Consider the following 12,093-nt stretch of genomic DNA (forward strand, 5'->3'; position numbering starts at 1 on the left):
GTACAGATGTGTGATAGGCAAATCGTTCTTCATTTCTGACTTTTGGAAATAGTTCTTCATGTTTTGCTGCAGTCATGAGATTAGAGACTTCTTTAAAGTTAAAATAAAAGCACTACGTTTTATGTAGTGCAATGTGGTGGTTATAAAAATCCAGATCCTTCTATTTTTTGGATTGTAATGTTCTTGAAATAGATGGGATTTGGGACTGCTTCAAATTTTTTAACCAGAGATTCCAGATACATGAATAACATAATTTCAATATCAATGACAGAGACATGACATCGGAAGTGGGGATCCTGTTTAGATTTGCTGTCTGTGGCTACTTCAAGTTGGTGCCAGCATGAAATCCATTTTGCTCTCTGATGTTCATGAGCGTTCAAAGTCACCTCAGAGCTGCTTTGAGTGACAAGCATGTGGTTTGCTGTGGGCAGTCTCTGTGATTTCAACAAACACCAGGATAGCAGACAAGCCTTTTTAAAAAAAACAACAACACAAAGATGTTTATTCAAACATCTCCAGGCCAGGCGAAGAGAGAAATAGATTTGTCCGCATCAAAAGCCACTAGGTGTCAGCGCAGGCTTTCCTTTTTCTTGCATGGGCAAGGAAAAATATAAAGCCTTTGTACATTACAGTTGGTGAACTGGTTTAACCTAAGATGCTTGTGCCCAGGGCCTGGTAGGGTGCCAAAGGCTGCAGACACAGTTGTTTGCTGTACTGGGGCTAAAAAACAAAGCCAGTGTAAAAACTATGTTCCTTGTAATGTCTTAGTACTGTATTATATATGCGAGCATAACCGGTTCCTTGCAAGCTGTAGATAGATGTGAAATCTTCCCAGTCTTCATTTCAGTTTGGTTTACTGATGATCCAATGTACATATGTTACTGTTTTGATTTATAGAGACATTTCCTGGGTGCACTTCCTTGCAATTGTACTCTGTGGCTGACATCCTGACTAAAGCTGCTGCATGGGTGCAAGAAAAAGAAACAGCAGCTACACGCTTGTTCTTGAAGCACAGAAGCTTGCTTGTGTGGAGGGGGACCGTTCTTGCCCATCTCCCCTTCCCCTGAAAGTGCTCTATGTCACCCCAATTATGTCCCTGAGGGCTGTACAACCCTCCTACATAATTTCACATGAGACGGAGCACTTCCAAGGGAAGGGAAGACTGGTGAAAATTGTCCCCCCGCTGCACGTGTCTCATGTTGCTGAAGTGGGAGTGCAGCTATTGCATGCTTGCTGCTTTTGCTTGCACGCTCACAGCTTTAGTCAGGATGTTGATCCCTGGAAGGGACTTCAATCATAGATGGGATGCAGCTCTATGGTTACAGTCCTTAGTGTACTCACATGAAAACAAACCCAGTTGAAGTTAATGGGGCTGACCAGAGTACATATGGTCAGTATTGAGCTGGTCAATACTGACCATATTTACTCTGAACTGGTGTATATTTAAATGTACAAAATATGTCTCCCTGCATCCTACTTTGAGTTAAGGAATAGCCAGATCACAGCATTTTAGAGAAATCTTTGCAGAATGGAGACTAGTAGCATTGTTAAAATTCCTCTGCAAATACCTAGAGAGTATTTAAAAAGCTTTACCTGCAGAGGTTAAGCTTCAGTTCAAGAATGTAAATGAACTCATTAAAATCCAACTGCCAAATAAGCTCAGTAAAATTCTGCATCTCCTCACTAGAAGGTGATGGCTCTGACACATTGCATTCTTTTGAGGTAGTAGCTTAAACGATTAAAAAGAGGGAAAGTACCCATTGCATTCCCCTTCCACTTGCCTACTGATCCCTGGTATAGCTTTTTTAGGTAGACATGAAGTGTCTGTTGTCTGAGCTTCTCAGGTCAGTGTGGGGTAATGAAGGATGCTGCCATCCTCATACATTTGACTATCAAAGTGTCCAGTTACTTTGCGTTAAAAAAATTAAGTGGGATATTCCATTGGGCAGTATATTGATTTACATGCACTTGAGCATTGTTGGACTCCCTCTGCTGTTTGGAATGATGACGTCCTGTCCCTTGACCTTTTCTTTCATTGGCTTATGTGCTACAGATGTGTTCTAAGAACACTGTTCTTCGGAAGAGAGCATTGAGTAGTACTGGATTCAGTACTATTGCTGTGTTATCTCCATCAGTTTCCCATTTTATCCAGAGAATACAGCTCCATCCTTAATCTGACTGCCAAAGCAGAAGTATATCAGTCAAGCCCCTTGGCTGTTGTTAGGTTGCTATGAGTTTTTAGAACTGAGTCCTCTGACAGGAGCATTCAACCAATTCAGTTCTTCTCTTCTTCTTTCTCTCCTATCTTATGCCAGGGATGCCTCGTCTCTTCCTTGGAAGAGGCAGTGGTGGTTTGAATGCTGTACCTCAGATGGCATGAAGGAAGCCACCATTAGGGTACCCTCCCTCCCTGAGATTTTGCAACGCTCTAGGTGTGTTGCCCCTTCCCAGGAAGGGGTAGGAGTAGGGATGAGCCCCATCATTTACAAACCAGGATATAATGCAAAGGAATTTTATAAATCACTTTTTACTGCAAGTAAGAGAAAAGATAGCGAGGTTTAGCTAGCATCAATGTTTCCATTTCATAGATATATCCTGATTACGTAAAGTTATACATGATGACAACAGGAAGAATAGAAGTTCTACAAGGCAGGATGGCAACTGTGGTTAAAACTCCCAAGGCACAAATTAGGCATTGCAGAAAACATTGATACAGGCAGTATACATTTCATCTTTCTCATTTTGCAGCAATATATCATACAGAATATAGATAGAAAAATAACATGGGTATATCTTCAAGCAAGCATTGCAGAACCCTTACATCCCAATATTGGTGGGTTAAAAATGCAGAAACTACTCACAAAAGCCCCCGCCTGCAACATTTTTAAAAAAGAGAGCGAGAGATGTACAGCTTTAACAAAACCAGAATAATTTTTAAAATGTCTCATGGGGGCAGGAATGTTCAGTGTAGATGCCTAAAGGGCAACTCTGAAATGGCAAGTTGTTGAAACGGCCACATTGACATGTAAAGCTGTTGGCATTAATCTTAAATGATGAACATAAAAACTATATGAGATTTTTCTGATGGTCGATCAAATTAAAACTACTAGGATGTATGTCTTCCTCACTGCAACAGTAGCCCTCTTCAGACATAAGTGCAAGCAGCATTCACACTTACAAGTGCAAAAGCAGGGAGGAAGTCCTCTGCCACTCACCTTCTCCTGCTGGGTGCACACACTTAAAAATGTTGTTTGTCTGAAGGGGAACGTGCCGCAAGCGTGTTAACTGCTGACTCCTTGAGCAGCAGCCTCAATCGATCCAGTGCCTTCCCCTTCACACAAATGATGTCGTAAGCATGTGTGCCCAGTGGGAGGTGATGAAAGACAGTGGTGGGGTGGAACGTTCTCCTCACTTTTGCAGTTGTAAGTGCTGCTTGCGCTTATAACATCTGAAAAGAGCTAATGATAATCTGCTCTGTTTGTGTGTAAGTAATTGTTGAGAAAAATATAAAAATACAAGTCATATCTGATTTTTAAAAATGTGGAATCTGATAAGAAGAAAAACCCTACATGGCATAGACTTCAAAAGGACTGGTTGTTGGGGAGTATATAATGCTACTATAATTAGTTCCAAGTTCTCCAGAGACCCTCTTGCTCTTTGGCAATACTGTCCATGCTTAACACTTCCTGCCAAGTTTTTAGAAATCTTGAAAGCAGACAAAATGGTAGAAAGCAAACCTGTGTAAACTTGTTTAACTTTCTGGGCTGACCTTTTTGGAATTTGGGAGGACGCTATGGGATGTGTGCAAGCATGCTCACAACTTCCTGGACTTCAGTGAAGAGAATGCTATATTTGCTGGAAACCTGTGTCATACCTCAGAACGTTCATACTTTCAGGCTGTTTATGTGGGTTTGCAGAAGAGTGCATAACCTGTCCTGTGTCAGAGTACTGGTATCTGCTGGAAAGCTGCTTTGAGCATACCAAGAATGGTTTAAGATTCAGCGTGGTGCAAAACAAATAACCGAGAAACAAAAAAGCTATCATTCTGGACTTTTGCTAGTTACCTACACTATTAGGAAGGTCAAACAAGCTCCAAAACGAAACTGAATTAGAGTTGGAGCCTTCACATAACTGCTTTGCACTCATCCATAGCAGTTTCTGATAACTGTTCAGCTGACTTGCCACTCAAGGGTTCATCTCTATGAAGGCTGCCCCACAATCAGCTTTATTCCAGCAGTTGAGCTTCCCTCATTGGATTTTCCAAGTCCTTCCTACTCATCATTTAATTGGTTTTAGGCTGTTGGATTTGTCCCTTGTCAGACCATTGTGTATTTAAGTGGCCTGGAGCTGAGAGGTATACTTGGCTGGTGGAATCGCTTTCCCAGTGCTTCAAGTGGGGCACTTTGCTTCTGGAAATAGCTTCTTTAGGCAACACACTGAGTTTTGGCATAATAGCAGTGTGAGAACTTGGAGAAATGTAGCAGATAAATCCAATGAAGATTTAATACCCATAGAATTGGTGTTGAATTACATCCATGAAGGAGGGCTTAATATCTTAGGAAATGGATGACCTTTGGTCACATGTAAATGGATGAATGATCAAATAATTTGTGAAAGTCCACAGTCAGCCAGATGTGGATTATAGCGCCTTGTTTGATCAGTGTCCTCCAAGTACAACAGTCCTAAAGCTCCTTGTCAGCAGCTACTTCTGCCAGTGAGACAAACCAGGAAGTAAGCCAAATCCTGTCTCTTTCCTAGTTGTCTGCTAACACTTCAGTTACAGCTAATTCCTCATCACCCTCACTTCCTAGTGCTGCCTTGAAAACTTCAGATATGAGGTGTGGGAGTAGCATGTGCACACACATGCACGCACCATAGAAAGAGGTGGGAGGGCTACTATTTTCTCTTGCTCACACACTTTTGTATGTATCTCTCCCTCTAATCTTTCCAAGCCATTCTAGGATATGTAAAGACTTTTCTTCATACAACCTGAAATAGTTCGTGAAAGAGAGAAGAGAATGATGGGGAGACGAGCTATATACAGGGCCATTTTTACAATCCGTGTGATCGTAGTTAAAGGGTTGACTACGATGTCCGAGCCACACATGCTTCAACAGAGCGTGAGATGAGAACCTGTGCTGTATCAGTGACTGTAGTTCTACCACTGTGGTTCGAGGATTAAACTATGATCAGCAGCTAAAATCAGATTAGTTCTAGTTAATTGTGATGATGGGACTATATGATCGCCAATACTGTGTGAGTTCTAACATCATGCTATGGGGGAATGTGTGTGGTTCAGTGATCATAGTTAACCCTTTAACTACAATCACACAGGTTGTAAGAACAAGCCCATAGTGCGGAACACAGGAGAAAATGCTCACAGCAAGTCAGCAAAACTTAAGATTCACAAACATGGAATAGCTAATTGTAGATAAGCTCTAGTTTGTGATTATCTGCTCTTTGGAATGGAGGTTTCTTTCCAATTCTTGCTCCGTTCACATGTCCTGAACTGACCGCAAACATGCAATAAGCTTAATGAGAGCCAAACTGAAAGTGCATATTATGTAAATGGTTGACATGTTAAAAAGCAATTATTAGAGCTATCAAAGGGATGAAAGCAGTCATCATTAGAGTAACAATGCTTAAATTCATTGCATGAATATGTGGCTGCTGTCTATAAGTATTCTGTATGTATACAACAAAATGTTTGTTTAGTGTATGTGTTTTGTATGTGAATGTAACATGTTGCTCCAGGTTGAGCTGTTTTTGCACTAGGAATTTGGTTTTCAGGTAAATTCTACTACTACAATGAATATTTATATCCCGCTCTTCAACAAAATTCTCAAAGCGGTTTACATAGAAAAATAAATACATAAATAAGATGGTTACCTTCCTGTCCCCAAAGGGCTCACAATCTAAAAAGAAACATATGGTAGACACCAGTTGCTCTCTCCTTGCTCAGTATAAGAGAACCACCACTTTGAAAGGTGTCTCTGCTCAGTCAGCAGGGCTAAAGTTACTGAAATCAATGTAACTTATCCACTCGAAAAATAGCTGAAGATCACAACCTAATCAGTCTGGTAGTTAACCAAAATGATAATCCTTGTACACATGAGCCAGTTTTTAAGCAGAAAAACTGCTTTAAAGAAAATATTGATCAGGTGTCAAAACAGCTCCAGATAAAAAAAATGTGGCTCTTTCATCTACAGAATGACTCTTATTTTTCTATATATCTGTAGAATGTGTAGTTGAAGTTTCACATTGATACTTTAAGGCAATTATCCCTCCCCCCCCACCCGAGAGAATTACCAGTGTGTATTAAATAATGTGTAAACTGACTACACTAGTAACCTTTTTTCCTAAAACATCCCAAATAAAATTATCAACCACTGTCCATTGATACCAAACTTTAAAAGCTTTTTTAAAAACCTATTTAAAAAACCAACATCACATCTCTCATAGTGCTCTTTGAAATTTGTAATGGAAAAAGGTGCTGTGTCACACAGTGCTGGTGCTTTCGTCACTTGAAAATTCCCCTGTTGCTCTGGGTAGGGTGAACTTAACATACCTGCCTTTTTCCCACCCATTCCTGATCCGCCGCAGTCTTTGGTTCATACAAGGGAGACAGAAGAAGAGTTTAGCTAGGATTACTGCACACGGTACCAGCAGTGTGAGGGTAAAGGTGGGAGGCAGGTAGAACTTGTACTGCTTTTCTTCAAAGGCCCTGGTCCAGCCATAAGTCAAGGTGTGGAGAGTACTGATCACCAGAGCAACAAATCCAAGGGAGGACTGGAAAGGGCAACCGGAAAAATGTGTCACTTTTCTGTAACATTATAGAAAACTATGTAATAATGTCGTTGCATTTTGCTAAGTGCTTCATACTTACACTGATATCTGTATGTATCTTTGACTGGAGATAGCTGGATTAAAGCTACAGTCGTATGCACTGTTACTTAGAGTAAATTCTACTGAGCTTAGTGGGTCTTATTTCCGGGTTGACATGGATACACTTGGGCTGCACATGCACAATCACTTTGATGATGAACTTCCACTGAAACTGCCCATGGTTACTCAATCTAGTTCTGTTGCAACTGGATTACTGCCATCTGCTTTATGTGGGGCTGCCCTTGAAGAATATTTGGAAACTTGGTGGTGCAGAATATTTGGAAGTTGGTGCAGGATGCAGCTGCCATTCTCTGGAACTGCTCCAATGGAGCTTATTTACACCTATTTTGAAAGGGCTGCAGTGGCTGCCAATTTGTTTGTGGATCCAATTCAAGGTGCTGGTTATCAATCTTTAAAGCCCGGAGCCAACTGTGTCCTTAACCTTGTTTGAGCTGGGTTACAGTGCTGGGTTTAGTGCTGTACCACCACCAAGATCTGTGCAGATCCAAGTGGTGATTATGGTGGTACTCTTAAGCCTGGGCTTGGCTGCTCGTGAGAACAGCCTCAGTCTCCAGCATCCTCTCCAAGCTGGAAAAGTCACTCAGTGTGAAAAACGCATGCAGGAACTGGGAATAGCTGATAATCACCCCTGCAATAATGGAAACTGGGTATATATAGCCCAATCACAAATCGAACCACAATGGGAGAATCCACATAAAACTGCCTCCTATGTGCAGATGTATGGGAAATAGTCAGGGGTTGGGGCAGGGCGGAATGCTAGATGTTTTCTTTCCCATGATTCACATATGCCTGCTGTGTAGAGACTTAAGTTAGTGTCTTCAGAATATACTTTTTACACATAGAACCTTTCACCACTAGGTGGCAGAGTAGAAAGCACAAAAGACCACTATTTAAGGCAAAGGAAATGAAAAGCTTTAAAGAAATGTTGAATAAATTCTGTTAGTATTAACAATTTGCTAAATGCTCTGTTCAACACAGGGAAGCATTGAAAATCTGAGTTTTGAGATGTCTTTCAGAAACCTTTCCTCATAGTGGTACTGGCTGGGATCCAAAGAAATACAGAACTAGTGTCAGATGTTCAAGATGACTTTGGGCTTGTGCTTCACAAATATGCACAGCATACTGCTTTTGAAGTTGAAGGGACTTTGCAAAGCTGTTTGATATATTCAAAAGAAAAAGGTTAAACTCATTGGCCAAGTGCTTGGGCACACCGAAAGTAGCTGTATGGATTTTAGCCATTCTGTTCCATCTTATATTTTACTTGTTTTAAATATGTGATAGTGTTCCATAATGCTGCCAAAGGGCCTGCAAATGAAAAATTCCAACCCATGATGAAAATGGGCCTGAAAATGAAAAATTCCAACCCTTTTCAGGATAAGTGTTCATGTGTAAGTTTTGGGGGGAGCCCCAAAACTTACACATGAACACTTGTCCTGAAAAGACAACTTTGTAAAATGGGAAGATACCCCCAGTGATTCTACTTGCTTTGTATTTCGGTACCATGTGCTTTGTGGGAGCTGCCATCTCTCTGTATATTGTGCTAAAGGAGTTAGTTACCTCTTTAGTAGCTGGGGATATTCTGGATAGCCAGGAATCCGGAATGATGTATGGAGGGAGCTTTAAACTTGACAACTAAGTTAGATATTGCACGCCGTCTGCAGACTGAAAATTGCTTCCATGTGGTAGTATTCCAGGCAAGGCTGGTAAGATTTGAAGCCTGCTTATGTGATCAGTGGATGTCTGGAATTGTCTGGCAGCAGCCAAGGAAATGCTGTGCAGCTCTGGCATGGAGACTTCATCTGTTCAAGGTCCTCCATGTGATAAGTAGACTCCAAACACTGTGTGCCTTGCATGGAGGTGCTGCCGTGTGGATGTGGTTTTTAGGGGTCCCCATGTGGGGGTATAAATTTTGACTGGTTCTCAGAGCCTTGATAGGTTTTAGGAAGATTAACCTCTAGCAGAGGCTTCTCTCTTTCAGCCTTAGTAGGACTTACTGTGCCCCATACTCTCTTAAGTTCTGAGAACAATCTCTGCAAGACATACTCAACTCCACCATTTGCTATTCATGTAAAAAGGACCAAAGCTGCCTTCTGAAGAACTACTGAGCAACTGATATAGCTGCAACTGCTGTGATATACTTTTTAATTAAAAAGCAAAACCACCTGATGCAGAGTATGTTGAAAAAACATACAAGGGCAATGTGAAGATACTGTTTCTAGTGTGCTATTATGTATTAGCTTCACACTGCAACCTGAATTCTGAAATGCAAGGAGAAAGGTTTTCTTCACATGGCTTTTCGTTTTTTTGTTCCACCGCTCAGCCAGCCTCTTTCTTACCATTTGATTTGACATAAGATTTGGACATGCTCAGTCTCTACCAACTCGGGGGTGGGTGGGGGAGAAGGAAGGCTTTAATGCATTGACTTCTTTCTGGTTTGTCTCTCAAGGGAGCATTTCTATAACAATTAGTCTTGTGTATATATGGGCCTTAGCCTGACTGCACAAGCAACCTAAGGGCTCACTCTGGATAGCAATATTTTAGAGGCACCAATGCAGCAGTGTATGATATGAGAGGTGCACACTGAGACCCCCTTCAATGTCAAAGAGGAAACTGGGCCATGTTTCTCATATCACAGGAATAGAGATGTGCGCGGACCGCGGAGGCGCGGTCCGAGGCCAGGGTGTGTGCGGCTCTTTAAGGGCGGTGGGGGGTTTGTACTTACCACTCCCGCGCTTTCCCCCCTCCGGCGCTCCATTTCCAAGTAAAATCTTTGGGGCGGCAGCAGTCCTCCCTTCCGCCCCGCCCCCTTGTTGATGGTAAATGCGGAAGTAACTTCCGCGCATGTGGCCGCCGCTGACGTGCACGCTGCACACATCACACGGGAATATATTGCAGGGCTTACACTTCTAGTCTCCCATTCATATGCAACCAGGGCAGACCCTGCTTAGCTAAGGGGACAAGTCATGCTTGCTACCACAAGACCAGCTCTCTGCAGATACAGCCTCTTATGGCAGCTTAGGATCTTGAGGCCCCCTTTGTGTGTACAACCATTTATTTTGATATCCTTTGAACCTTATTCAAAAACAAGTCAAGTTAGCAATTTAAGACTGTTTAATCTTATGGAAGCCAATGGGCTTAAATTCAAGAATCTAATTTTGACTAAAGTGGGCTGTGGATTAGGCTATTCAAACAACAGTCATTAAAAATGTGCATTCATTATAAAGCACCTTCTAACGCTGTGTCCCAGAATGCTTTGCTTGCACATGCACACATGCGTGCGCACGCACTGTCTTATGCATGGCTGAACTATAGCCATCTCTGAAGGAGAGCAGGCTGTTTGAAGGAAACACTCCTTGCTTGACAAAGGGAAGAGCTAAAATGACAATGGCATTTTGCATTTCTGGCTGAGGAAAAGAGCACGAGCAGAGCAGCACCCAGCAAGATAGGACAGGGCAGGCAATGGAGAGACTGACTTAGGGAAGTCTTCAGGAGCAATTTATGAGCAGACAGAAACATTTGATTCTGTGAAGGGGTCAGGAATTTTTTAAAAAAATCTGAAATCTCACTGAAGTATTAGTGTCCTGGTCCATGTTCATGTGCAAATTAAACATCTCATTAAAAATAGTCCAGTGTTCAGGTGTGTCCCCCCCGCCCCCGATCACTTTTGCCTATGGGACATCTATGTGGAGCACAAAATCTCCTTGTTTTGTATTTCCATCAACATGTTGGCTTATACATAATGATTTTATTCAACCCATGGTAGTTTTTAAAAACATTGCAGACCTTTTAGTTTTATCTGCAATGCTCTGTGTTTACTGAACGCTACAAGCTGCTAACCCTGATCCAGGGAGGATAACACATGAAGCCTAGAGTTCCTAGAAAGACCTTTTAACAGTAAACAGAATGCTCAGAAGAGGGGCACTGAGCCCTTTTGTGCCTTCCCGACCTCAGTCCATGCTCCAGCTACCCTTGTTAGTTTCTGGCTAAACTTGGGTTTAGAACCGGCGGCAGGGAGGAGCAGCTGGACTGCAGGAAGGTAAGGAGTGGAAAGGGGGAGGGTTTACTACCCCTCCCAATGTGCTCCTTTCACTGTTTGTGTAAAACAAGTATATCCTGCTTTTTTCTTCCTTCCTATAAAGCTAGCTCAAGGTAGATAGCACAAAAATGCAAAATGCAACCAAAACAAAAATGCAATAAAACATACTGCAACATACAGCAATAAAATAAAATGGACGGGGGTAAAGGTTATTGGGAAAGGTCGGCTGAAATAAAAATGTTTTCAAATTTAGTTTAAAAATTACTAGGAAATGTGTTACCCAAAAATCAGGTGGTAGGGAGTTCTAGAGAGAGGAGATTATGTCCGCAAAGTGTCGCTCACACATCCCTGCCAACTGAGCTTAAGAGGGTGGTACCGTAGAACCTGCAAAATCTCTCTTTAAAAGATCTTACAGGGCAGATTCAAATGAGAGAAGGTGATCTTTCAGGTAACTTGGCCCTAAGGCATATGGAGCTTTAAAGTTAAAACCAGTACTTTGAAGAGATCCACAAATATGGCAAAAACTGTTGCAGCTGGGACAGTAGTGATCTGATGTGGTAGGTGTTAGAATTCTAAGCATTCTAAATTCTTAGCACTGTAGTAACCTCTTCTGGCCACTAGAGACTTGATGGGATTTTAACTATCTTGGTCAGTTACAAATGTTCAAGGCTAGTTGTTGAAGGCTAGTGCCTGTTTGGGTATGTTGTTCTATGTCTTTTAGTTTTTTCATACATCTTTGTTTTTTTTAAACTCAACCTACTGTCTTCAGATATCTTGGGCTGAACTTCTTTACCACCAGAGCATAGTGTGAGGACTTTAGTGTTTCTCCTCACACAGTAGGGCCGTTTTGAATTATAGTAGCCCCCCGTACTTTATATGCCAGTGGGCCAAACACATAAAGGACAGCCCTGTGTGTTTGGTCCCAAGGCTATGGCCTGCCTCCTCTCTAAAAGCCCTTCAACTGCTGGGCAAATGCAGTGTTTACCTGAATGAAACTGAATTCTCTCCAGTTGAGAGAGTTGGAGATGGAAGGAAGCGAAGTTATGGCAAGTAAAGAGAGCAAGCCCAGGGCCATGATGCCGAACGAGATGTAAATCTCCATCCTCCAGACTTCCTCTTCTATCCAGGCATTTCCTTTGTTCTCAAGCTGA

At 42.0% G+C, this 12,093-nt stretch overlaps 1 protein-coding gene across 5 annotated transcripts in view; it reads right to left on the reverse strand.

Annotated features, from left to right (window-relative positions):
• Nucleotides 1-2,509: 2,509 nt before the first annotated feature.
• STEAP3 (STEAP3 metalloreductase) overlaps nucleotides 2,510-12,093 on the reverse strand; it is a 43,795-nt gene continuing 34,211 nt past the window's right edge. For all 5 annotated transcript variants that reach the window (XM_053264478.1, XM_053264464.1, XM_053264472.1 and 2 more), the window contains 2 exons: nucleotides 11,928-12,089; nucleotides 2,510-6,789 (listed from right to left, as the gene is read on the reverse strand). In XM_053264478.1, the coding sequence (XP_053120453.1) occupies nucleotides 6,499-6,789; nucleotides 11,928-12,089 (453 nt within the window). In that variant the 3' untranslated portion in view covers nucleotides 2,510-6,498. The remainder of the gene's footprint in view (nucleotides 6,790-11,927; nucleotides 12,090-12,093) is intronic.

Source organism: Hemicordylus capensis, chromosome 1 (genome assembly GCF_027244095.1).
Source record: "Hemicordylus capensis ecotype Gifberg chromosome 1, rHemCap1.1.pri, whole genome shotgun sequence".
NCBI lineage: Eukaryota > Metazoa > Chordata > Lepidosauria > Squamata > Cordylidae > Hemicordylus > Hemicordylus capensis.